This window comes from Pantherophis guttatus, chromosome 11, assembly GCF_059756535.1.
Source record: "Pantherophis guttatus breed Tessera chromosome 11, ASM5975653v1, whole genome shotgun sequence".
In the NCBI taxonomy this organism is placed as follows: Eukaryota; Metazoa; Chordata; class Lepidosauria; order Squamata; family Colubridae; genus Pantherophis; species Pantherophis guttatus.
Window position 1 is genome coordinate 22,697,964 of NC_142073.1, and position 27,402 is coordinate 22,725,365.

General features: G+C 43.3%; 1 protein-coding gene and 1 non-coding gene across 2 annotated transcripts in view; both read right to left on the bottom strand.

Moving 5' to 3' along the window:
* PLLP (plasmolipin) overlaps positions 1–20,975 on the bottom strand; it is a 39,974-nt gene extending 18,999 nt beyond the window's left edge. Inside the window, exon 1 of the mRNA XM_060681541.2 lies at positions 20,433–20,975. Coding sequence (XP_060537524.1) covers positions 20,433–20,561 — 129 coding nt within the window. The 5' untranslated portion in view covers positions 20,562–20,975. The remainder of the gene's footprint in view (positions 1–20,432) is intronic.
* A 6,115-nt stretch (positions 20,976–27,090) lies between these two features.
* TRNAL-CAG (transfer RNA leucine (anticodon CAG)) lies at positions 27,091–27,173 on the bottom strand. Its single transcript has one exon. It is a non-coding gene; the product is annotated as a tRNA-Leu (tRNA).
* Between the last annotated feature and the right edge of the window lie 229 nt (positions 27,174–27,402).

Below are 27,402 nucleotides of genomic sequence, written 5' to 3' on the forward strand. Positions count from 1 at the left end.
TTTGTTTTTGCCAAGAGCGCACACTTTACTGAAGTTTAAGAGATTACAGAAGTAGCAAAGCCGAATCTGAAGTTTTCCTGCACAAACAATGCAAAGTAAATCTCCCTCCCCCCCCCACCATCCCGCGGTTATCTGTAAAGTGTAAGGATTGCCTCTCCCTCTAACTTAAGAAAGCGAAGACTCTTGAAATGGAGTATTTCAAAAGGAACCTTTTATTAAGCAGAAGTGACAGCAATGGGTTCAAAGCAACATCTGAATACCCTTAGGCAAGACATGTAGGATTAAAGCAGCAGAGACCCCTCCCTTAAGCCAGAATGCAGATTTTAGCCAATACACAAGTGTGAAGATGTTTTCTTTGCCAGCTGTCCTGAGAACCAGATAAACATGCATTCCAGTGGTGGGTTGCCCCCGGTTCAGACTGGTTCGTAAGAACTGGCAGTAAAACCAGCGGGAGACTCCGCCCACTGACCCGGACATCATCATAAGTAATCTGCACATGCGCAGAAGAGCGCATGTGCGTGCGCGCGAGCGAAGCGAGGGCGTGCGGGCAGGCACGATGTGAACCGGTAGTAAAGGTATGTAGAATCCACCCCGATGCATTCCCATTGCTATCCTCCGTTATCCTTTAAAGTGAAACAACCCACATGGCCGTCATAAACATTCCCCAAAGGTAAGGAGATCTCAAGGCACTCCGGCACCAGGATATAGGTTGTAAAATATCTGTTGACACAGTCAATGCTAATAAATCGAATCCAGCCCCCCCCACTTCTCCCAACTGAATGGCAGTGTCACTTATCATCAATTTATTTATTTATTTATTTATTTATTTATTTATTTATTTATTTATTTATTTATTTATAATTTGATTTATATGCCGCCCTTCTCCGAAGACTCAGGGCGGCTTACAATGCGTTAAGCAATAGCCTTCATACTTTTGTATATTTATACAAAGTCAGCTTATTGCCCCCACAAACTGGGTCCTCAATTTACCTACCTTAGAAAGGATGGAAGGCTGAGTCAACCTTGAGCCTGGTGAGATTCGAACTTACAGTAATTGCAGACAGCTGGTGTTAATCACAACGCTCAGTCTGATGAGCCACCAGGCCCTTTATTTATTTATTTATTTATTTATTTATTTATTTATTTATTTAGTTATTTAGTTAGTTAGTTAGTTAGTTAGTTAGTTAGTTAGTTAGTTAGTTAGTTAGTATTCATCATCATCATTTAGGAAACAGGTTCTCGGTTTCCACCCTTGCCTCTAGATGGTTGACCTTGGCTGGCAGAAGCTTCTCAGAAGGCTCAGCTGGGCTTCCATTCCTCCTTCCATTCCATTTTCTTCCTCCTTCCATTCCAATCTTTCCCTCCCGCCCTTCCCTCCGTTGCAAATGTCAGGCTGTCAACTCATGAAGCTTGGCTAGGAAAGATGCAGCCCTGACAACAACCATTTGACCAAGGTAGTCTAAGTATAGTATATTCTCCTGCCTCTTGAGCAGATGATTGGACGCTAGATTAGAAGACCTCCAAGATTCCTTCCAGCCCAAGCATTCTATGTTCTACAAAGCTCTCACTCGGTTGCAGCCACGAGGCAGCCACAGAGCTGCCAAAGAGACATTGTTTGACTCAACACAAACACTATGATGCCTCCCCCCCCACCCGATTCTTTCAGCCTGGACAATGGTGTCCTTTCCCCTCCCCCCCACCCTCTGGCAGCTCCCAGAACAGATGAAGTACAAGCATTTTTTTTTTTAAAAAGATCATTTGTTTAGGAGCTGAAAAGTACAGCAGAAACACAGCTCTTGATTGAGGTCAGATTTTCCCACAGGGGCGTAGCAGCTCTAGATGAGAGATTTTGTCCGCTGGAAAAAAGATCCGTTATCATTTCATTTTTTTTTTCCCAGAAAGGGGAAGAAAAAGGAAGAATTTTATTTTAGGGCGTTTGTTGCAGTTCCTCCCCCTAAAAGCCCATTTTTGTTAGGAACACCAGAAGAGGCAACACACAAAAAATAATTAGAGGTGTTTTGAAGAAATATTTGTCAACCTTGGCCACTTGAAGATGGGTGGACTTCAACACCCTCCATTTTCGAGGAGGAGGAGGAGGAGGAGGAGGAGAAGGAGAAGAAGGAGAAGGAGAAGAAGGAGGAGGAGGAGGAGGAGGAGGAGGAGGAGAAGGAGAAGGAGAAGGAGAAGAAGAAGAAGAAGAAGAAGAAGAAGAAGAAGAAGAAGAAGAAGAAGAAGAAGAAGAAGAAGAAGAAGAAGAAGAAGAAGAAGAAGAAGAAGAAGAAAAAAACTGTGGACTTCTTGATGCTCTCTGAGCTTGGTTGATTTCCTGCAGACATTTCTTGACACAACTAGGTAACGTCATCAGAGTTAGAAGGGAGTGGGGATTGTGGAGTGGAGGAGAATGAGAAGGGGAAGAGGAGGAGGAGGAGGACAACAACTGTGGGGTCCTTGATGCTCTCGTTTTCCTGCAGAGCAGGGACCCCCCAAGTTACACAGATTCTCTTCTACTGGTTTGTGGTCTCTGAATTATTCACACGACTGTCACGATTTAGATGCTTAGGAAAGTCACCCAAAATCCCCTTCCATTTGCACTACTATTCTACAAACCAAGCCATGAAGTTATAGTTTGACAGAGGCGCTGTGGGGGTGGGAGGCTGCCAAGAAAAGCAGGGTCTGGGGGCTGATGCCCTGATCCCTAGATATCCCAGTTCCATGAAGCGGGATGGAAATTCTTCTCCACTGCTCTGGGGAAGAGCTCAAAATCAATGCCCAACGTGGGGGTGTTGGCTAGGAATCCAACTGGGACTTTTCCGTGGAAGAACAATGATCGGATGGAGGCCAAACAAGGAAAATAAAGAAAATAACTTATCCAGGTTGTTAACCCTTATTCTCTGGACTCCCAATCATGGTCTGTCTTGAGAGCTTGGTGGAAAACAAGCCTGTGATATTAAACATGGCCTCTAGACCAGGGCTGTCCAACCTTGGCAACTTTTAAGACTTGTGGACTTCAACTCCCAGAATTCCCCAGCCAGCATAGACTTCTGGGAGTTGAATTCCACAAGTCTTAAAAGTTGTCAAGGTCGGACAGCCCTGATCTAGATTATATTCACCTTCAGCTCTGTGTTTATTAACAGGTCATGTCTTTGGTGTGTCTAGACAAGATGTGGGTCCTGACTACACAACTGAAACGCCAAGCCATTCTATGGATAGCAGCACATCGCAAGGATACATGCACAACAGGACAGGGTTTTAATCCTGCGGTTGCAGTCATAATCTGGACTCTTTTTTTTTAATCCCTCCTTCCTTCCTCACAGGTACACCCCTGCCCCAAACTAATCTCTGAGTACCGTATTTTTCAGAGTATAAGACGCACCTTTTTCCCCCCAAAAAAGAGAGTGAAAATCTGGGTGCGTCTTATACTTTGAATGTAGCCCCGCCCAGCTTCTCAAACGGAGGTTTCAGAGGCTGAAAAAAGCATCAGAAACAAAACTGCAGAAAAGAAGTTTCAGAAAAAAAGCCCCCAAACAGAGCTCCAGAAAAGAAGCCCCCAGAGCTTCAGAAAAGAAGCCTCCAAACAGAGCTTCAGAAAAGAAGCCCCCAGAGTTCCAGAAAAGAAGCCTCCAAACAGAGCTCCAGAAAAGAAGCCCCCAAACAGAGCTCCAGAAAAGAAGCCCCCAAACAGAGCTCCAGAAAAGAAGCTCCCAGAGCTTCAGAAAAGAAGCCCCCAGAGCTCCAGAAAAGAAGCCTCCAAACAGAGCTTCAGAAAAGAAGCCTCCAAACAGAGCTTCAGAAAAGAAGCCCCCAAACAGAGCTTCAGAGGCTTTTTTTTCTGAAGCTCTGTTTCGGAGGCTTTCAGAGGCAGGAAAAAAAGTTTTTCCTGAAACAAAGTTTCAGAAGTTTCAGAGTCAGAAAAAAAAGCAAGGCACAGAGCTCACCTCCAAGGAACCTGTTGCTAAAATTCACCTCTGGAAACAGCTGATTCCGGGAGGCCAATCCACCTGCCAATCAGCTTTTTTCTTATTTTCCTCCTCAAAAACTAAGGTGCGTCTTATACTCCGAAAAATACGGTATGTAAAAGTAAAAAAATTGAGGCAGTAATTCTTTTTCGTATTTTACTGTGCTGAAAACAAGTTGGAAGCCAATTGTTTGTTTGTTTTTCTTTTCCCTTTATCCCTCACTTCTCCTCCTTCTTTTTGTTCCCCTTCCCATTTCCCTTATTGGAAGAAATACTCATCTGGTTCTGCTTCAGTTCCAAGCTGAGAGGAAGACACTGGAAACACGGAAGCTGATGGGAAAAGATGGTTTATTGATGAAGCAGAACCAACAGCAGTCCTGGATCAGCTGACCAATTAGTTGGATGAGTACATGGATTTTTATACCGTGTTTGTTTGTTTTTTCTACAGCATTTTGTAATTTAGAGACTTGTTTTGTGCAGTTTGTTATTTGGTTTTAATTAGTTTGTCTCGCGAAGGCCGGCAATGAGTCTAAATTGCTCCTTACTTGGATTTTTAATCTTGTTTAACAAATATAATTTAATCCTAGATGCTGGTTTCCTTGGGGTTTTATTCGTGTCTTGAATGAATTACCAAATCTGCATTTCTAAAAGCTGCCTCCTGCCTCTAAAAAAACCTCCCACGTTTCTCCATTTCTCATGTAGGGAAATATAACATTCTGCCTTTTTAATATTTCTCAAAATATTTCATTCTTCTAGGAGAAGGGGGCTTCCCACACTCTATTACCTTGATCTGCTTTTGCATTGTACGTTTTTATAATCTTAATCAAAAATTATGTTTAAAAAAATCTTTCCATCCCAAAGGGCCACCGAAAGCAGAATGGGGAGTCTTCTCCAAGTCCCATATCAGGCTGACAACCAAAATTTTGGTTATGGTATTGATTTAGAGAAATGGCAAAAATTGTGGTCACATAATTATAAAATGACAATGTTTACAGCATATGAGGAGAATTTGTATAAGATGTTTTACAGGTGGTATTTACCCCCGACGAGGATAGCCAGAATGTTCAAGAACAAATCGGAGAAGTGTTGGAAATCTCATCAGACCCCAGGATCTTATTACCATATGTGGTGGACATGCATAGAAGCAAGGAGATTTTGGACTAAGATACACACGTGGTTGGAAAAAATGACAAAGAGACATATTGACCTTAAACCAGAGATGTTTTGATTAGGGATCTTACCAGAGACATTTAATAAAGAATTGCAATATTTAATTGTGAATATTCTAATAGAAGCTAGAATTGTATTTGCAAAAAATTGGAAAGGAGAGAAGATAATTACTGATGAAGAAATTATTAAGAAAATATTGGATTGTGCTGAAATGAGTAGATTGACATTTGAAATAAGAGAACAGGAAGATAAACAATATTATTTGATATGGGAGCTATTTTATCAATGGATAGACAATAAAGTATGGAGATGAAATATTATATCCTGCTCAAAAAAAATAAAGGGAACACAAGCAGAAGACATCCGAGATCTGAATGAATGAAATAGCCTTATTAAATACTTTGTTCGTTACATACAGTAGTTTATACACTGCTCAAACAACTAAAGGGAACACAAAACTACTGTATGTAACGAACAAAGTATTTAATAAGGCTATTTCATTCATTCAGATCTCGGATCTCTTCTGCTTGTGTTCCCTTTATTTTTTTGAGCAGTGTATATGAAATGAAATTTTGATGAAATGTGTAAACACTTGTCTTTTGTTAGAGGAAAGAACATTTGTCATATATTGAGATTTTGAAAATTTTGAGAGCACGAAATGATTTTGATCGATCGAAACACTGTCTGTGATTGTTTGGAAGGATGATGTTTTTATGTTGTTTTTGTTTAAAAAAATAATAATAAAAAACTTTTTGGAAAAAATAAATAAATAAATAAAAACAGCCGTGTGTTTGTTTGTTTATAACATTTATTTGCAAGCCATCTCGTATCCAATGAATCTCTGGGCAGCTAACAACATTACAACATTAAAACACATTAAACTCATCCATCATTAAAAAAAACAGTACAGCGGATAAAAACATTAACAGAGCAAGAGTGATTCAGGGGTTAGGAAACTTTATTCGAATGAGCAAACATTCATAGACCATAAAACACAGAATAACAGCGTTGGAAGGGGCCTTGGAGGTCTTCTAGTCCAACCCTCTATACAAGCAGGAAACCCTATATCCGTGATGGCGAACCTGTGGCACGCATGCATTCGTTTTTGGAGGCACCGGTCTACTCATTTGTTTTTGGAGGCACCAGTCTACTCATTCGTTTTTGGAGGTACCGGTCTACCACCACACTGCCTTTTAACACTGATCAGCTGTAGGGCGGCCCTTTGAAGCCCCGCGGCAAGAGTTTAAACAGTTTTTTTCCTTCTAGCCAATCAGCTGGGTCTCGGGAGGCAGCAATAGATTGGGGGCGGGGCCAAATAAAAGGTAAGAATAACGGGGGTGGGGTGGGTGGGAGGGCCCAGCTCCCAAACAAAGAGAACCGGTTCGGTGACGTCACATCGTCACCGCTACCGGCTCGGCTGAACCGGGCCGAACCGGGAGGAACCCACCACTGGTACGCACCTCCCACCAGCCAGCTGGTCAGCGGATCTCGGCCGTACATGCATGGGTGGCCACGCGTGCATGTGTTGTGGGTGGGGCATGTGCGGGGGGGGGCACGCATGCATACATGGGTGGCGGGGCACATGTGCCACACCTGCATTGCATTTGGGGGGATTCAGGCATGCATGCACGCTTTGGGCACTCAGTCCGGAAAAGGTTCGCCATCACAGCCCTATACCATTTCAGACAAATGGCTGTCCAATCTCTTCTTAAAAGCCTCCACTCATGGAGCACTCACAACTTCTGGTGGCAAGTTGTTCCACTGGTTAATTGTTCTCACTGTTTTCTCCTTAGTTCTAGATAGGATCTCTCTTTAATGACATTCCACCGGTTGCTTCTTGTCCTGCATCTCACACGCATGCTTTGGCGAATAAACTGACTTTAAGTTTGGTGAGAACAAGTGGAGATTCATGCTTCATTTAACGGCTAATCCTCCCTCCAGCCTTTGCTTGAAAGCTGCAGCTCTCCTCCTGGCCTGCTTGTTTTCCGGTCTACTCCTTTGTCTTTCCTCTTTCTTTTGTCTTGCAGCTTTTGTTTCCTCCGTGGATTATGAAACATGAAAACCAAATTGCTCTTCGGTGGGAAATACAGGTTAGGAAACATCAGGCAAGCACAGATCAAATAGCACTCCGAAAGAGGTTTCAGAATACAAGAATAGAATAGAATAGAATAGAAAATATGGAATGGAATGGGATAGGATAGGATAGGATAGGATAGGATAGGATAGGATAGGATAGGATAGGATAGGATAGTAAATATGGAATGGAATGGAATGGAATGGGATGGGATGGGATGGGATGGGATGGGATGGGATAGGATAGGATAGGATAGGATAGGATAGAATAGTAAATATGGAATGGAATGGAATGGAATGGAATAGAATAGAAAGAATAGAATAGAATAGAATAGAATAGAATAGAATAGAATAGAATAGAATAGAATAGAATAGAATAGAATAGAATTCTTTATTGGCCAAGTGTGATTGGACACACAAGGAATTTGTCTTGGCGCATACGTTCTCGGTGTACATAAAAGAAAAGATACGTTCATCAAGAATCATAAGGTACAACACTTAATGATAGTCATAGCGAAACAGTCAATATAAATCTTAAGCATACCAAATAAATAGATAGAAAATAAATATGCAGGTATTCCTCCACTTATGACCATCACTTAAAGGGCATTTGCATTTATAGGAAACTGTGCTTTACAGTCCCTAAAGCAGAACAAATTTACAATCCATAAAGGACTGTCCAGCCATCATAAATTGCTGTGTCACCCGTCCATGGTCATATGACTACATGTCAACACATGTCAACACATTGCTTTTATGACCGATTGCCGCATTTTGCAGTCACGGGAGTACAATTTGCAATGTTTGGGCTGGTTTCTGGCAAGAAGAAATGCCCATCCGAATGAACGGATTCGTATTTATGACCACCGTGTTCATTTAATGACTGCCATATTCACCCAAAAACTGCCGCCAACAAGGTTGTAAAATCACTTCCGGTCAGGTGGTCTCCTCAAACTTACAACCATAATAACCACTACAGTATTTTTCGGACTATAAGACGCACCTACCTTTTTTGGTGAGGAAAAGAAGAAAAAGAAATCTCCCTCTGCCTCTGAGCAATTTTGCCTCCTTGCAGCAAACAGCAAACAGCCTGCTTTACTTTCATTTTCGTTTTCAGCATAGCTTGATTAGCACAAGGGGAAAGAAAATCTGCTCCAGCAATTTACCTCTTTACAGCAAGCAGCAGAGCCATGTGCAAAACAGCTGAGAGCAAATCAGCTGAGAGTTGGGAGGCAGATCCAATCAACTTGTGCTAATTAGGCTGTGCTGAAGCTGAAAGGAGCTGTTTCTTCTTGCTGTTTGCTTACAAGGAGGTAAATTGCTGGGAGGCAGAGGCCAAAGGGTGGGGGTCAGTGGGTGGGTGGGGCTACATTCGGTGTATAAGACGCACCTACATTTTCACCCCCTTTTAGGGGGGAAAAAGGTGCATCTTATACTCCGAAAAATATGGTAGATTTTCCGTTCCAATTGTAATGATAAGCTGAGAACTACTCGTACATTGCTAGAAACATAACTGGCTTTCTGAAGTTCTCTGCTCCGTCTGCAAGTGGAGAAACTGGAGGGGCAGTTTTTCCAAATTTTTCTAAGAGGAGAGAAGAAGGCATTCCCTAAATCCAAATCTTTCTGGATTTTGGATATTAACCTTTTGAATAAAATAAAATATATTTTTTTTAAAAAAAAGAATGTTTGAGCCGGACATTGCTCAATGGGTCTGCTTCACTGAAAGACATCATAGAATAGAATTCTTTATTGGCCAAGTGTGATTGGACACACAAGGAATTTGTCTTGGTGCATCTGCTCTCAGTGTACATAAAAGAAAAGATACGTTCGTCAAGAATCATAAGGTACAACACTTAAGAGCCTGAGTGGCGTAGGAGGCTAATGCCTCCTACTAAGGCAGCATTTAACATCCAGCTGCCTGCAATTACTGCGAATTCAATTCTCACCAGGCTCAAGGTCGACTCAGCCTTCCATCCTTTCTAAGGTGGGTAAAATGAGGACCCGGTTTGTGGGGGCAATAAGCTGACTTTGTATAAAATATACAAAAGTATGAAGGCTATTGCTTAACGCCTTGTAAGCCGCCCTGAGTCTCCGGAGAAGGGCGGCATATAAAAATAAATAAAAATAAAAAAATAATGATAGTCATAGGGTACAAATAAACAATCAGGAGACAATATCAATATAAATCATAAGGATACCAGCAACAAAGTTACAGTCAGACAGTCATAAGTGGAAGGAGAAGGGTGATAGGAACAATGAGAAGATTAATAGTAGTGCAGACTTAGTGAATAGTTTGACAGTGTTGAGGGGATTATTTGTTTAGCAGAGTGAGGGCGTTCGGGGAAAAACTGTCCTTGTGGCTAGTTGTTCTGGTGTGCAGTGCTCTATAGCGTCGTTTTGAGGGTAGGAGTTGAAACAGTTTATGTCCAGGATGCGAGGGGTCTGTAAATATTTTCACAGCCCTCTTTTTGACTCGTGCAGTATACAGGTCCTCCATGGAAGGCAGCCATTGTTTTTTCTGCAATCCTCTGAAGTCTGTGTCTGTCTTGTTGGGTTGCAGGACCAAACCACCATCATCCTATACATATGTTCAGTCTTTTAAAACTGAAGCTCCCATTCCAATATCTTCGATTATTAAATTGCCTGTCAAGCCTGAATTTGATTGAGGGGTGGGATTGTTTGCATTCTTGGGTATTCTGACATGAATTCAGTTTGACACAGTTGGAAGCCGAAGGAGGACAGAACCGTCCGTCAAAATATCATTCCTAGCCAATGAGTCAAACACATTCCAACAGTTGGTTGACCGGAGGAAGGGGAGAGAAATCGCCCATCTTGGTTGGACAATGTGAAAGTTTGTTTTGGGAACTTGAAAAAACTGAAACTTATATTGGGGTGAAAAGCCCGGGAACTTTAATACTGGCTTTTCACCAGTAGCACCAAGATGATGTATCTAAATCAATTTGTTCTTTGAGGAAAAGCAATGCCTCAGAATTCGATTTGTGATGGGTGCATTACTTGGAGCCCGATATCGCCCTCAGAAAGTTCATCAGCATGGTTCTTTCACAAGCAAGGTTAAAATCAGGACCGGTGGTCTTTTAATAGATCTCCTTTTATAGACAGCTGATCGCTTTTTCAAGAAGAGACTGTAGACACACCTGGTTATGTTCCAAAGTCTGATCAACTGAAAAGGATATTATTACAGCAATGTAAATGAGGCAAATTTCTAGGATGACGTCATGACCCAACCGAAGCACCATTTGTGTAACGATGTCATCACACAGCTGGCAGCAACTGATACAAGTGGTGTCATCTGGGTCACTCGCACAACTGTGTCCTTATGCGTCCTCTGAACCACTTGCATGTAATGGCTTCATCGTGTGACCCGGCTGAATTTAACCTGGTTTGTGGGAAGTCCACCGTTCTGAGCTCCATACATTAAATCAAGGCTTTGATTGCAATTGAGAGTCTCTCTCTGTGTGCACACCTTTGAGTCAGTCTTCCATGGGAGTTTTCTTGGCCAGAAACGACTTTGCCCTGCCTTCTTCTTCCTCGGCCTGTGACTGTCAGGTTTCGATATCGTCTCAAATAAAATAAATTGCATTTCCAAACAGATAGTCTTTGAAGATAATCTCTTTCATTTTATTAAACACGACAATCTGCCCCCGATCGTGGCATAGCCAACTCTGACTTCCTGCCCCCACACCCTCCCTTTCCGTTCCCCAAATCTCTGCATCTCATTGGCCTTCTTCCAAATCACTCTCCTCATATCTACTACTTAAGTTCCCAGGAATGTCCCCCTCCCTCTCATCTCCTAGGGGATATTATCTTCAAGGAAAATAAGTAGGTGAAATGTCAAGCGTCCTCTTGCCAGCTGCCCCCTCTTCTCCTTCTTATGTCAGCACTAGAGTAAATGCAGGTTGAAGTGCTGACAGTGACTTCTCCACCTGGCTGAGTCCTTCCCCACACAGATTACAGATTAATAGAGTTGGACCTTGTAGGTCATCTAATCCAACCCCCTGCCCAAGCAGGAGACCCTACACCAGTGATGGCGAAGCTGTTCGACACCGAGTCCCGAAAAGGGAGCACTTCATGTGTGCATGCCTCCTTCTCCTCCTCCTGCTTCTGCTTCTGCTCCTCCAAAACCTATTGGTATTGCTTTTGTTTGACATCCTACCATGGAGTGGGGGGGGGCAAGGGGGAGTGGTCCCATTCCTGGCTGGGCTATCAAGCTACCCACAGACCTTCATAAGCAGCAATTCAACAAACTACAGTTCATTTAATGGGGACACACAGCTTCATTCACATGCCGTATCTCCCAACGGTTCATGCAAGCATCCAAACCCTGCATCTACTATTCATCTTTTGTACATGAAGTATTTTGGAGGATATCTCTAGCTTGAATCTCTAATCACTGGAAAAATAAGACAGATTCAGGAATGTCCACAAATCACGATCAAAACCATCAAGATTTGATCGCAACGTGATTGCAACGAGGTCCATACCTTGTAGACACCCGTGTCAGATTTATACAGATATTTTCAAGTTTTTGGAGAGTGTTATCCTAGCTCTACACACACACACACACACACACAGAAACACAAAATTGGCGCGATGGTTAGAGTGCAGTACTGCAGCTACTTCAGCTGCTAGTTCAGCAGATCAGCGGATCAAATCTCACCGGCTCAAATTTGACTCAGCCTTCCATCCTTCCGAGGCGGGAAAAATGAGGACCCAGATTGTTGGGGGGCAATATGCTATTTAGTATACTGTCTTTGGTGTAAGCCACCCAGAGTCCTCGAAGGGTGGGCGGCATAGAAATATGAATAATAAAAATAAGATCTTTTCGAGTCAAATCTTGCCCATGCCTCTGTTTGTATGGTTTCATTTCCAAGTTCTAACCACTCCTATTGTCAAGGGGATTCTGATTTTTCTGAATCTTCCTTGAAAGTGGTTTGGCCTACTCAGAAGAGAAAGAGATGATCAATTCCTGGAATTTGGAAACTGCAATGCCACCATGATATAGGTTACTATCACTCCATCTCAGACTGCCCTTTCTTGGTTTGAGTCAGTGTTTCTCAACCTTGGTAACTTGAAGATGGGCGGACTTCAACTCCCAGAATTCCCCAGCCAGCTATAGCTATAGCTGGCTGGAGAATTCTGGGAGTTAAAGTCCACCCATCTTCAAGCTACCAAGGTTGAGAAACACAGGTCTAAGTTTTGAAAGCTCACAAATTGCATTTTTCTCTTTCCTGGGTCAGGAAGGACGACTCTTATTTTTCATCACTTTCCAGTTTGGTCAAATAGCCAGTCTTTTCACCAGCACCAATACCAAATCTAAAAAATTGTTTGGCCACGGCCACCTTCCCTGCATGTTTGAACAAGTCCATTGGCCAAAGTCAGAACACAAGGCTAAGAAATCTCCTTTTCCTTTTGTGGCCGAGTGTACTCTGGCCGAGTACAGAAAGTTACAACCAGCCCCAACAAAGGTGGAAGCTTCAAAGCAAGGGGTGTAAACTCAACCCTGATGATAATGGCCTAGAAAAATGAACGCACTTCAGGGGTGAAATGCTCCCGGTTCGGACTGGATCACCCGATCTGGTAGCGATGTCGGCGGTGGTTCGGAGAACGGGTAGCAAAAATCCCTGGCCCTCCCCATGCTCAGGTGAGCCGCGCAATCATCAGAGCAGTGGTGAAATGTAAAATTTGTTACTACCGGTTCTGTGGGCATGGCTTGGTGGTGGTGGTGGTGGTAATATGACTGAGTGGGCGTGGCCAACTATTTTTTTACTTTTAAAATCATTTTTTCTACAACCTCTTCAGCTGAAGAGGTTGTAAAAAGAATGCTTTTAAAGCCTCTGACGATCCCAGCTGACTTGCCTGATAGGCAGAACCTTTTTTTTTTTTTTTTAAAAAACATTTTTTCTATAACCTCTTCGGCTAAAGAGGTTGTAGAAAAAATGCTTTTAAAAGCCTCTGACGATCCCAGCTGAGCCACACGATCATCAGAGGTTGTTTTTTTTTTACTTTTAAAAGCATTTTTTCGGCCAAAGAGGTTGTAGAAAAAATGCTTTTTAAAATAAAAAAAAAGCGCCTCTGATGATTGCGTGGCTCAGCTGGGCAATGGGGGGGGGGGGATTCGACCGAAGAAGTTGTAGAAAAAAATGGTTTTAGAAGTTTTTTTTTAAAAAAGTTGACCACGCCACCCAGTCACATTACCCCCACCACCACCAAGCCACGCCCACAGAACCGGTAGTAACAAATTTTACATTTCACCACTGCCGCACCTCCATTAATTATTGCAGTTTAGAACTGGCTAAGCCAGAGACAGGTAACTAATAAATAAATGTTAGCAAAATAGCGCTACAGTAGTGGCCAAAATTGTGGAAACCCTTTGGGAAAAATGTATTTTTGAGGTTTGATGGCTAATAACACCACTTCTTTTTTTTTTCGAGTTTCAAGATAATCCTATTCCACTGCTGGAATGGCCTGGGAATAGCCCAGATCTTAACCAATTGAAAATCTATGGAGCCAATCAGGGGTGAAATCCAGCAGGTTCTGACAGGTTCTGGAAAACTGGTAGCAGAAATTTGGAGAGCCAGCAAATACCACCTCTGGCTGACCCCAGAATGGGGTGGAAATGGAGATTTTGCAATATCCTTCCCCCAGGAGTGAGTTCTAATCCTGCCTTAGGCATGAAAGCCAGCTGGGTGGCTTTGGGCCAATCAGTAGGAGAGGGTGAGTTCTAGTCCCCTCTTAGGTACGAAAGACTGGGTGACTTTGGCCCAACCACTCCCTTTCAGCCCAACCCGCCTCACAGAGTTGTTGTGGGGGAAAAAAAGTGGAGGAGCAAGGAGTATTATGAACATTCACCACTTTTGAAGTCCTTGTAATAAAAGCAGGATTTTAAACAAAATCTATTAAATAATTTTTTAAAAAGTTGTGTAGCTGTGGCACCTGCCACTTTGAATCTGGGCAGTGCTAAAAACCTTCCCAGCCTGATTTTTTTTCCCCTATCCATCTTTAGCCAGTCGGATGAGGAGGGGGGGAAAAAAAGTGTTCCAATTTTTTTTTCCCAGAGCAAATAATAATAATAATAATCAGAGGAAGTTTGGCCCAGGTAGTTTGCTCTGAAAGCATTCTTATCGTGAAACAAAGGAAACGAAAACAGCTCGGCCAACTCCCCACCCAGGTCAAAACCCTTAGCAGATGGATGGCAGGGAGTTGATGGATTGAAATAGTCTAGGGCAGAGGTCTTCAAACTTGGCAGCTTTAAGACTTGTGGACTTCAACTCCCAGAATTCTCCAGCCAGCATAGCTTGGTCTAGGTTCTCCTGTTTGAGCAGGGGGTTGGACTAGAAGACCTCCAAGCAGTGGTGAAATGCTACCAGTTCTCACCTGTTCGGGAGAACTGGTAGTAAAAAAAAAAAGCCATAGATTTGTCCGAACTGGTATTTCCGATGATCAGCTATGCCGCGCAATTTATATTTGTTAGAAAACAGGAAATCCTGCTTTCTAGTGAATCAAAATCACACGGCACAGCTGTTCCTCCCCCCTCGCTGTTCTACTTACCTTTTTCCGCGCGAAACGTGCATTTGGCCTGCACTGCGCATGCGTGCAGCGTGCATTTGGTGTGCACTGCGCATGCATGCAGCGTGCTTTTGGGGTGCACCACACGTGTGGGCAGCGAACCGGTGGCAATCCGTGAAGGATTTCACCACTGCCTCCAAGGTCCCTTCCAGCCAGTGGTGAAATCTAAAATTTGTTACTACCGGTTCTGTGGGCATGGCTTGGTGGGGGGGGGTGTAATGTGACTGGGTGGGCGTGGCCAATTTTTTTTTTTACTTTTAAAACCATTTTTTCTACAACCTCTTCAGCAAAGAGGTTGTAAAAAAAATGCTTTCAAAAGGCTCTGACGATCCCAGCTGAGTTGCCTGAGTTGCCTGATCGGCAGAGGCTTTTTTTTCTTTTAAAAGCCTCTGCCAATCAGGCAATTCAGCTGGGATCGCCAGAGGCATTTAAAGAAAAAAAGCCTTTGCCGATCAGGCAACTCATCTTGGATTGTCAGAGGCTTTTAAAAGCATTTGAAGATCCCAGCTGAGCCGCGTGATCATCAGAGGCTTTTTTTTTTTACTTTTAAAAGCACTTTTTCGGCCAAAGAAGTATTAGAAAAAATGCTTTTAAAAATTAAAAAAAAAAAGCCTCTGATGATTGTGCGGCTCAGCTGGGCATGGGGGGGGGGGCAGGGATTTTTGCTACCGGTTCTCCGAACCACCCGCCTCCATCGCTACCAGATTGGGCAATCCGGTCCCAACCAGGAGCATTTCACCCCTGCTTTATTCTGATTGACGTTGAGGGAGGTGGCACCTTTTAAGCGCCCACTTTCATGTCAAGACTCTGGGAAGGCAATTGCCCCCTGAAACTGAATCGTTAGTCAGTAATTCATGAGTACAGTTAATTTTGAGAAATAGTAATAATAATAATAACAACAACAATATTCATAACATTGATAATAATCACATCATAATAATATTTGCTTATCCATTTCAATAAACCTTCCTGATATAATTAACCATTCTCTTAAGCTTTTAAAATTCTTTAACTTCTGTTTCTGTTGGTTAGCCATTGGACAAAAATACATAGATGGTTAGGAAAAAATGGTAAAGCAAGATATATAGACCTAAAACCAGAAATATTTTTTGTTGGGTATCTTACCGGAAAAGTACAAAAAAGGGAATACCTATTTAATTTTACATGGGTTAACAGGGGCGAGAATTGTGTTTGCACAACAGTGGAAAAATGAAGGGATCCCTACAGAAGAAAGCGTAATACTAAAATGTGCAGAAATAGATAGATTAACACTTGAAATTAAGGAGAAGGAAGAAACAGACTATTTTTTAACACGGGATTCATTTTAACTAGTCAGTAATTCATGTAGGCTTTGGTTTGAAAACATTTTCTACCTCTGCGTACCGCACCCTCAACTAACCGAGGGGGAAGGATTAAACCAGGGGTGAAATCCAGCAGGTTCTGACAGGTTCTGGAGAACCGGTAGCGGAAAATTTAAGCAGTTCGGAGAACCGGCAAATACCACCTCTGGCTGGTCCCAGAGTGGGGCGGGAATGGGGATTTTGCAATATCCTTCCCCCAGGAGTGGGGAGGGAATGGGGATTTTGCAGTATCCTTCCCCTGCCACGCCCACCCAGCCACACCCACCAAGCCACACCACCAGAGGTGGGTTTCAGCAGGTTCTGACCAGTTCTGGAGAACCGGTAGCGGAAATTTTCAGTAGTTCGGAGAACCAGCAAATACCACCTCTGGCTGACGCCGCCCCCATCTATTCTCTGCCTACCGAGTCCCAGCAGATTGGGAGGAAATGGGGATTTTGCAGTAACCTTCCCCTGGAGTGGGGAGGGAATAGAGATTTTACAGTATCCTTCCCCTGCCATGCCCACCAAGCCACGCCCACCAAGCCACACCATGCCCACCAAGCCACGCCCACAGAACCGGTAGTCAAAAAAAATTGGATTTCACCACTGGATTAAATCAACGCACAATATGATTCTCAAAACTAATCTAAAACCGGAAGGAGCTTGCCAGCACATTTTCCAACGAACAAATTTTACGAAAAGCCATATATGCTTTTCCCGCTGCTTTCGGCTACCACAAACTAACACCGCTTGCCTGTTGCAAAACCTCCACGCAGAGGAACAGGTCACGCGGATGCAACCACTGTGCATTTCCTTAGCTGGAATATAAACAATAAATGATTCTCATAAATTGAACAAACAAACAAACAAACAAACACATATCTGTACTGTGGCTCAGGTTTGTGGGAAGTTTGGCCGTCTGTTTGGCCGCCATCAGCACTCGGTTTGCTGAAAACAACTCCGGAGTTGCGTGACGCATTCTGCCACCGTGAACTATTTTGTGGTGTGTTCATTGTCCTCTCGGAACCCGTGGGAGGATCTTTTGGCTCTTTCAAAGCAGGAGCCAAATTGTATGCATTTTTTTAGGGGAAGGGGGTCAAGGCAAGAATTGGGGAGGGGGTCATGAGAAATAGCATGGGAATTTCTTGGCATTATCTGCCCCCTTCCCCTTTTGAGATGGTGGCTACGTCTCTGCTTTGGATTATCATCCTTTATTTCTGGTCTTAGCAAAGGGAGGAGTTGGTATTTGCCATCGATGTATTGTTTATGCATTAAGGACCCCCGTCTTTGTTAATTTATGTTACTCAGCAAACCTATGCCTTTCTCCTCTTTTACCCACAATAATAATCTTGTGAAGAGGGTTTGGCTAAGAGAGAGGGACTGGCCCAAGTCACCCAGCCAGCTTTCATGGCTAAGGCAGGACTAGAACTCACCGTCTCCTGGTGAGTGGCCCAAAGTCACTCAACTGGCTTTCATGCTCAAGGTGGAACTAGAACTCACCGTCTCCTAGTGATTGATCCAAAGTCACTCAGCCAGCTTTCAGACCTAAGGCAGGACTAGAACTCACCATCTCCTGGTGATTGACCCAAAGTCACCCAGCTGGCTTTCTTGCCTAAATCTGAACTAGAACTCACCGTCTCCTGGTGAGTGGCCCAAACTCACCCAACTGGCTTTCATGGTTAAGGCAGGACTAGAACTCACCATCTCCTGGTGATTGACCCAAAGTCACCCAGCCAGCTTTCTTGCCTAAATCTGAACTAGAACTCACTGTCTCCTGGTGAGTGGCCTAAAGTCACCCAACTGGTTTTCATGCTCAAGGTGGAACTGGAACTCACCATCTCCTTGTTTCTAGCCTGGTGCCTTAACCACTAGACCGAACTGACTCTATTGGCTCTATCACCCCTCAAATCCCCCTCCATCTCCCACTCCTCATGACAGTCTGTGAGCTTTGCCCAACGGAGGTAACATGATCTACCCCTGTTCCTTGCACACCTACATCCTTGCACCTCAAACATCTCAACCTTTGAAAAAGAATCCCCTTCCCCCTTTCTCCACGTCAGTGGCCTCCAAGTGAGTGGCGCTACAAAGCTCATACTACTGAGCTGAGCACCACAATTGAGCTCATACTACTGAGCTGAGCACCACAATTGAGCTCATATTACTCAGCTGAGCACCACAATTGAGCTCACACTACTGAGCTGAGCACCACAATTGAGCTCATACTACTGAGCTGAGCACCACAGTTGGTATAAAATGGTCTCGTCTATATATGGCCCTGACTTTGGTCTCTTAGAACAGGGGTCTCCAACCTTGGCAACTTTACAACTTGTGGACTTCAACTCCCAGAATTCCTCAGTGCAGCGCATGCACTGGCTGAGGAATTCTGGGAGTTGAAGTCCACAAGTCGTAAAGCTGCCAAGGTTGGAGACCCCTGTCTTAGGAAACATGACAGGGAGTCTCACTTACTCCGTAAGCATTAAAAAGACAACAGGAATCACCACCATTCTCAGCTGGATTAGTATGGGAAATACACTACTCTATGCAGTACTATTATTATTCCACTCACAGGAAGTTGTGGATGTTTATATTTACACCAGAAGCCCTGAAAAGATTCTTTGCCTGTGCTGAAGGCTACTCCACCCATCGCAATTTTATATTGTCGAGTTATTTAAAGGCAGAAATCCTAGAAGCTTCTACTCCAGGAACCAAGGTGGAAAATACGGTGCTCAACCACCACTTTCTGGGGGACGACATGAGTCCCCACCCAGGGGTGAAATCCAGCAGGTTCTGACAGGTTCTGGAGAACCGGTAGCAGAAATTTTGAGTAGTTTGGAGAACCGGCAAATACCACCTCTGGCTGGCCCCAGAGTGGGGAGGGAATGGAGATTTTGCAATATCCTTCCCCCAGTTGTGGGGAGGGAATGGGGATTTTGCAATATCCTTCTCTCAGGAGTGGGGAGGGAATGGAGATTTTGCAGTATCCTTCTCCCAGGAGTGGGGAGGGAATGGGGATTTTGCAATATCCTTCTCTCAGGAGTGGGGAGGGAATGGGGATTTTGCAATATCCTTCTCTCAGGAGTGGGGAGGGAATGGAGATTTTGCAATATCCTTCCCCTGGAATGGGGTGGAAGGAAGGGAAGGGAAGGGAGGGAAGGGAAGAGAAGGGAAGGGAAGAGGAAAGGAGCAAGGAAAAAGCAAGGAAGGGAAGGGAAGAGGAAAAGAGCAAGGAAGGGAAGGGAAGGGGAAAGGAGCAAGGAAAGGAGCAAGGAAGGGAAGGGACCAAGGAAGAAGAAAGGAGCAAGGAAAAAAGCAAGGAAGGGGAGGGGAGGGAGGGAAGGAAAGGGAGATGGGAAGGGAGAAGAGGGAAGAGGGAAGGGAAGAGAAGGGAGGGAGAAGGGAGGGAAGGGAGAAGGAAAGGGAGAAGAGAAAAGGGAAGGGTATGATAAGATCAAGTGTGCTAACATGATGTAATAAAACAAATGCTAGAAGGGTGTACATTATTAGAACTAAAATTCTTAGATAAAATGTCTCTCTAAATTTCCAAAAAGGAAGCAAATATTCAGCTTAGAATGACGTACAATATAAACAGAATTATCCTGCAAGATTTTTTTTTAAAAAATCTGGGGTATTAACCATAAAGAACTGAAAAGAATTATTACATAAAATATAATAAAAAGACGAAGTTAAGTTTGAAACTAATCGTTTATCCACATTAATGGTTATTGTATAAAACTGGGTTTTATGGGATAGGAGGACTTCTTCTAGGCTGATGGAAGAAAGTCCATATCAAGTCCCTACGGGCAGTGGGGAAGTGTTGGAACAGAGCTTGGGTGAGACTCAGATTCGAATCTTACTCCGGCCCACAGACATTTCCCTGGGGACTTTAGTCCCCGTCCCTCTCGCTTAGACCAGCCTACCTAGCAAGGAGATCGTTGCAGGAGAAAAAAAAAACACCTCGTGGTCTCCCACCCACCATCCTTTCTCCTGGGCGCACTAAAGACAGGAACCAAGCGCACCAAAGCTGCAGGTGTTTTCCTCGCATCTGGGTTAACGGTTGCTACGATGAAGCCCAGACCATCGAGGTTTCGCAAGCCAGGATTCAGGGTTAAGCCCTGCCTTGGAAGGAAACCTGTGCCACCCTTCAGCTCAACCTGGGAAGGAGCCGCCCCGTGCAAACGAACCGTTGCCTGGCGCAAAGAAGAGCAGCCCTAGGTCCGCTGGACAGCGGCAGAAAGGCGGTCCGCCTGTTTTTCCGGACTTGGGGGAGGAGAGGGCCCTCTGCACGAGCTCAGAGGCACGCTACTCACGATTTCCACGACCATCAGGATGCCGAAGGGGGACTTGACGAAGTCCAGATCCAAGGCGGGCGCGTGGAAAGCCGGCTCCCCGGCTGGGGTGCTGGTGCGGGTGCTGACTTTGGCCGGGAATTCAGTCATCCCGCCGGCTGGGCGCCCCCCGGCCCGGAGGAGACGCGTTGCGCCCCGGTGGAAGCTGCAAAAGGGCGAGAGGGCCGACAGGGCTCCGGAGCGCAGAAGAGCGACGCGGCTCCGGAGCGCAGCCGGGCGAGCTGGAGCAGTTGGTGCCACCCGGGGGAGGCGCTGGGGCTGCGGCTTAGGGTGGGGTGGTTGCCCGGGGCGCGGCCGGAGGGGCGCTCCGGTTGCTGGTTGGCAGCGCCGGGAGGCGGAGGAGGGACGAGCCGGGGCAGCCCTGCCCTGCAACCTGCTGGGCCGACCTTAGGCGGAGGACCCGCGGTGGGAGCCCCAGAAGTGAGGGACCTTCTACACGTGTTTGCCTTCTCCTTCCCTGGCCGCGTTCACACGACCACCGTTACATCCACCGCTTCCAGGAAGGGCGCCGACTGACTCCGGGCCCGGGGCTCAACATCCTCTAGAGCAGTGGTTCTCAACCTTCCTAATGCCACGACCCTTTAATACAGTTCCTCATGGTTGGGGGTCACCATGTTTTGGTGACCCCCAACCATAAAATTATTCCTAAGACCATTGAAAATATGTGTTTTCCGATGGTCTTAGGTGACCCCTGTGAAAGGGTCATTCGACCCCCAAAAGGGTCGTGACCCACAGGTTGAGAACCACTGCTCTAGAGCAAGAGGTCTCCAACCTTGGCCACTTTAAGCCTGGCGGACTTCAAGCTTTGCTGGCTGGGGAATTGGGGGAGTTGAAGTCCGCCAGGCTTTTTCCCCCCTTTTTTCTTTTTTAAATTTGATTTATATGCCGCCCTTCTCCGGAGACTCAGGGCGGCTTACAATGCATTAAGCAATAGCCTTCATTCTTTTGTATATTTATACAAAGTCAGCTTATTGCCCCCACAAACTGGGTCCTCAATTTACCTACCTTAGAAAGGATGGAAGGCTGAGTCAACCTTGCGCCTGGTGAGATTCGAACTTACAATAATTGCAGACAGCTGGTGTTAATCACAATGCTTTTAGTCTGCTGAGCCACCAAGCTCTGGCCTCACGAGCAAGGGGGAGGGAAGCCGGTGGGGTCCCCGGCCTGCCCTATCTCGGCCCCAGTTCGGGCTAAGAAAAGAGGGCTGCCTCTGAGCGGGGGAAGGACTACAGGGAGTCCTCGAGTTTGTTTGTTTGTTTGTTTGTTTATTTATTTATTTATTTATTTATTTATTTATTTATTTATTTATTTATTTATTTATTTATTTATTTATTTATTTATTTATTTATTTATTTATTTATTTATTTATTTATTTATTTATTTATTTATTTATTGGTTCGATTTATATGCTGCCCTTCTCCGGAGACTCAGGGCGGCTTACAGTGCGTTAAGCAATAGCCTTCATCCTTTTGTATATTTATACAAAGTCAGTTTATTGCCCCCACAAACTGGGTCCTCAATTTACCTACCTCAGAAAGGATGGAAGGCTGAGTCAACCTTGAGCCTGGCGAGATTCGAACTTACTTTAATTGCAGACAGCTGGTGTTAATCACAATGCTTTTAGTCTGCAGAGCTATCCAGGCTTAAAGTTGCCAAGGTTGGAGACCCCCTGCTCTAAAAAGAGGTGCAAAAGAAAAGATACCAAGATGATTAGGGGGCTGCAGGCTAAAACAAGAGCCTTGTTTGCACAGCACACTAAAGTGCTGTTAAATAACAGCAGCTGCCTGCAAATTTCGTTTTCCGGTCCAATTATTTCATTGTATTTTAATGGTTTTTTTAACATTTGTATTATATATATTTTATTTGGCTGTTCACCGCCCCGAGTCCTTCGGGAGTAGGGCGGTGTACAAATTCAATTATTATTATTATTATTATTATTATTATTATTATTATTATTATTATTATTATTATTAATAATAATAATAATAATAATAATAATAATAATAATAATAATAATAATAATTACTGCAAGTTCAAATCTCACCAGGCTCAAGGTTGACTCAGCCTTCCATCCTTCCGAGGTAGGTAAAATGAGGACCCGGTTTGTGGGGGCAATAAGCTGACTTTGTATAAAAAAGAACACCGCTTGGGGGTGGGCGAAAGCCCTACTAAGCAGGTATATACAAAAGTAGGAAGGCTATTGCTTAACGCATTGTAAGCCGCCCTGAGTCTCCGGAGAAGGGTGGCATATAAATCAAACCAATAAATAAATAAACATATAAAGAACAGATGCTGGAATTGGGGGATGTCTGGTTTAATGGAAAGAAGGACGAGGGGTGACAGGATAGTGGCATTCCAGTATTTGAGGGGCTGCCACAAAGAAGAGAGGGGGTCAAATTATTCTCCAAAACACCAGAAGGCAGGAGAAGAAACAATGGACGGAAACGAATCAAGGAGAGAAGCAATTTGCTGTTAAGGAGAAACTTCCTAAAAGTGAGAACCATTAACCACTGAAAGTTGACTCCAGAAGTTGTGAATGCTCCAACACTGGAAGTTTTAAAGAAGAGATTGGACAACTCTTGGTCTGAAGTGGTGGAGGGTTTCCTGCCTAAACTGGGGGTTGGACTAGAAGACCTCCAAGGTCCCTTCCAAGTCTGTTATTTGTGCTTTTACTGGTTCTCTCAACCCACCAAAGCAATAACTAGCCCCAAGATATGTGGCAGGCAACTGCTCCCCCCACCCCAAAGGATGGAGGCACAAATGCAGCACGTCCCAGGAAAGTCACAGCCAGCTTAATTGCTAAAAAGGGGCCCTTGGGTTGAATTTTGGCATTTCCTCCTGCATGATTCCAACCATTGGGTCTTTTAAACGATGATTCATATCTTCCTGTAATAGGTGAACTCCCCCGACTGGAGCTTAATCCGCAGATGTGGAGTTACCTTGGTTACAATCTGTTGCACCAGTACAGTAACCCAAGGGAGTCACTCAGCAGGTTAAGCAAAAGAAGGAGGAGGAGGAGGAGGAGGAGGAGGAGGAGGAGGAGGAGGAGGAGAAGAAGAAGAAGAAGAAGAAGAAGAAGAAGAAGAAGAAGAAGAAGAAGAAGAAGAAGAAGAAGAAGAAGAAGAAGAAAAGAAGAAGAAGAAGAAGAAGAAGAAGAAGAAGAAGAAGAAGAAGAAGAAGAAGAAGAAGAAGAACTGTGATTAAAATGATTATCTCTTTAAGTGGTTGGGTTCAGTAAATTGGTAAGAGGTTGAAACCCAGAATATAAAATTAGCCAGCACTTATGGACCAAATTTGAAAGGTGAAGTTCCTTTCTGAGTTTGGTGGTTTTCTTGCAGAGGTTTCATTACCCAATTAGGTAACATCATCGGCACCAGCCCCTAGTTGGATAATGAGAATTCTGCAAGCAAACCACCAAGCTCAGAAAGCACCAAGGCCCCCACTTTCTTCCTCCTCCTCCTCCTCCTCCCTGGAAACCCCACTTCCTTTCAGCACTGATTATGTTACATAATTGGGTAATGAGATGTCTGCAAGCTCAGAGAGCACCGAGGACCCCACATTCCTCCTCCTCCTCTCTGCAAACCCCACTTGCTTCTAGCCCTGATGATTTGATTTAATTTAATTTAATTAATTCAATTTATATGCCACCCCTCTCCGAAGACTCCGGCCGGCTCACAATACGTTTTAAAACATCATTATAAAAAACATTTAAAAATTAAAAACATTAAAAACTCATTCACACCATTTATGGCCGGATCTCGCCAGATCACAAGAGCGAGATCATTCATTTATATATATATAATATATATACATACATACATACATATATGTGTGTATATATATATATACACACACACACATTCATTCATTCATTCATTTATTTATTTATTTATTTATTTATTTATTTATTTATTTATTTATTTATTTATTTATTTATTTATTAAATTTTTATACCACCCTTCTCCTGAAGAACTCAGGGCGGTCCACAGCCAAAAAATAAAACCAACAAATATATAAAAGTTAAAAAACAGTTTAAAAATATATTAAATAATCTGGCTGCCACGTGTTAAAAACAAACAACCTGTTAAAATTTAGTATTTAGGCCAGCCCAGCTTGATGAAATAATAGCGTCTTGAGGGCCCGGCGAAAGGTGCGTAGGTCAGGGATCATATGTAGGTCAGAGACCAACGCTCTTCAATGATGTTACTTTAATGAGACATCTTTAATGAGATGTCTGCAAGCTCAAAGAGCACCAAGGACCCACATTCCTTCTCCTCCTCTCTGCAAACCTCTCTCTCTTCTAGCACTGATGATGTTACCTAGTTGGGTAATAAAACATCTGCAAGGGAACCACCAGGCTCAGAGAGTACCAAGGACTCTACAGTTCAATCCTGAGCTATAGAAATGATGAGATCCAGACTTCCCCAGGCAAGGGGATCCCCTTGGAGAAAGCGCATTCAGACAATCAAAAAAGGCGACTCGGAGGTAAACCCCAAGAAGGATTTCAATACCTCCCAGTTGGAGGGGGGGGGGAGTCTCTAGAGAATTAAAAGGGACTCTGATCCATTTTCTTTCCATGCAGTTAAGATTCGAGGGAGCTCCAGACTGGGTGAAGGGGTTGGTCTCCAGGGCCAGGTTGGGTTCAGTTGGGACTCACTGGTGTCAAGCCATGCCCAAAGGATTGCACTGCATTTTCGCTTATTCTGTGGTCCCCAAGGAAGGGAAGGGATCTATCTATCTATCTATCTATCTATCTATCTATCTATCTATCTATCTATCTATCTATCTATCTTCTATCCATCCATCCATCCATCCCTATCTCTATCATCTGTCTGTCTGTCTGTCTATCTTCTATCCATCCATCCATCCCTATCTCTATTATCTATCTATCTATCTATCTATCTATCTATCTATCTATCTATCTATCTATCACTTATCTATCTCTGTCTATCTTTCTTCTCTCTATTTTTCTGACTGTGTATATATATATGTGTGTGTGTGTGTGTGTGTGTACTTATACCTAAAACTATCTATTCTGCTCTATCATCAATCTTTAATTTATCTATCTATCTATCTATCTATCTATCTATCTATCTATCTATCCATCCATCCATCCATCCATCCATCCTTATCTCTATCATCTATCTATCTATCTATCATCTATCTATCTATCTATCTATCTATCTATCTATCTATCTATCTATCTATCTATCTATCTATTATCTACCATCCATCCATCCATCCATCCATCTATCCATCCATCCATCCCTATCTCTATCATCTATCTATCTATCTATCTATCTATCTATCTATCTATCTATCTATCTATCTATCGTCTATCCATCCATCCATCCATCCTTATCTCTATCATCTATCTATCTATCTATCTATCTATCTATCTATCTATCTATCTATCTATCTATCTATCTATCTATCTATCTATCTATCTATCCTTCTACCATAATAATCCACCTACCCACAAATCCCTCCCTCCAATTATTTAATCTGTATTTCTTCTATCTCTCTAATTGGTTATGTGTCTCTCACATGTATGAACTCTGTGTGTATGAAAAATTAAAGAAACCTTTAGATTTTATCAACAGAAGCCAATCGTTTTCATTAGGAGTTATTTTATAGTTTGGGTTTTAAAAAATATTTCGTTCCACCTCTGGCAACTTTTGGTCTCTCAAACTGGCCATTTGGGGTTCCTGGATAGTTATAATAAGCGCTTCGGGGAAAGGCTCCTTCAGACAGCACAGTATCCCCAACAAACTAATGAAAATAAATAAACGAACAAACTAATTTTTTTTTAAAAAAAATAAATAAATCCGAGATATATTAGCTTTTCCCTGGAAAGAAAAAAGGCTGGAACTGAAAGGGTCTTTAGGGGGGAAGAAAGCACAGATATTTGCCATATATATATATAATGCCATTGCATATATATTTATATATACATATATTACTATATATGTGTGTGTCTGTCTGTGTCTGTGGATATGATGCGATATGATATAATAATACAGTATAATGTAATGTAATGTAATGTAATGTAAAATAATAATATAATAAATATAATATAATATAATATAATGTAATGTAATGTAATGTAAAATAATATAAATATAATATAATGTAATGTAATGTAAAATAATAATATAATGTAATGTAATGTAATATAATATAATATAATATAATATAATATAATATAATATAATATAATATAATATAATATAATATAATATAATATAATATAATATAATATAATATAATATAATATAATATAATATAATAATTGCAAATGTCTGTGTCTATAGTGGCTTGGGAAGGTTGCAATCAAGAGGAGTAACCGAGAAGCCGTAGAAGACGAAGGACCCCGGATTTTGCAGTCCAGTTTTCTGGGTTTAAGCCTTGTCTACCCGGATTCGGATGGAACCGTTTACACGGGGCCGTTGTTAATCCGGAGGCAGCACAGGCTCTACTTCCCAAGCCCGCACCGGTTGAAGTTAGCCTGCTGAGATCTGGGGCGTTGGTGGCGGCTGGTAAAGGAAGAATTAACCGAGAGAACTTCTGCAAAAATAAAATTTTATTTATTTTATTATTTGGAAAAAAATTAAGCGTTTGTCAGAAGTGGGATTCGAACCCACGCCTCCAGGGGAGACTGCGACCTGAACGCAGCGCCTTAGACCGCTCGGCCATCCTGACTGCTTGGCCAACCCGTTCTCTTTCTTCGTACAAAATTTGCAAAACAGGCTGCTGACGTCCCTTATTTTTACGAGAAAGGCTTTTTTTTGCGCAGGCGCACTTGAGCGCTCAGTGGCCCGCTATTAATATTCCTCCGCTGGGTTCTTCTATCGGAGGCAACGGATTCGCGGCGGCAGGAAAGGGATTGGCAGGTGTCCTCTGGGTCTTAGCGCCCATCTGGATTTAAGAC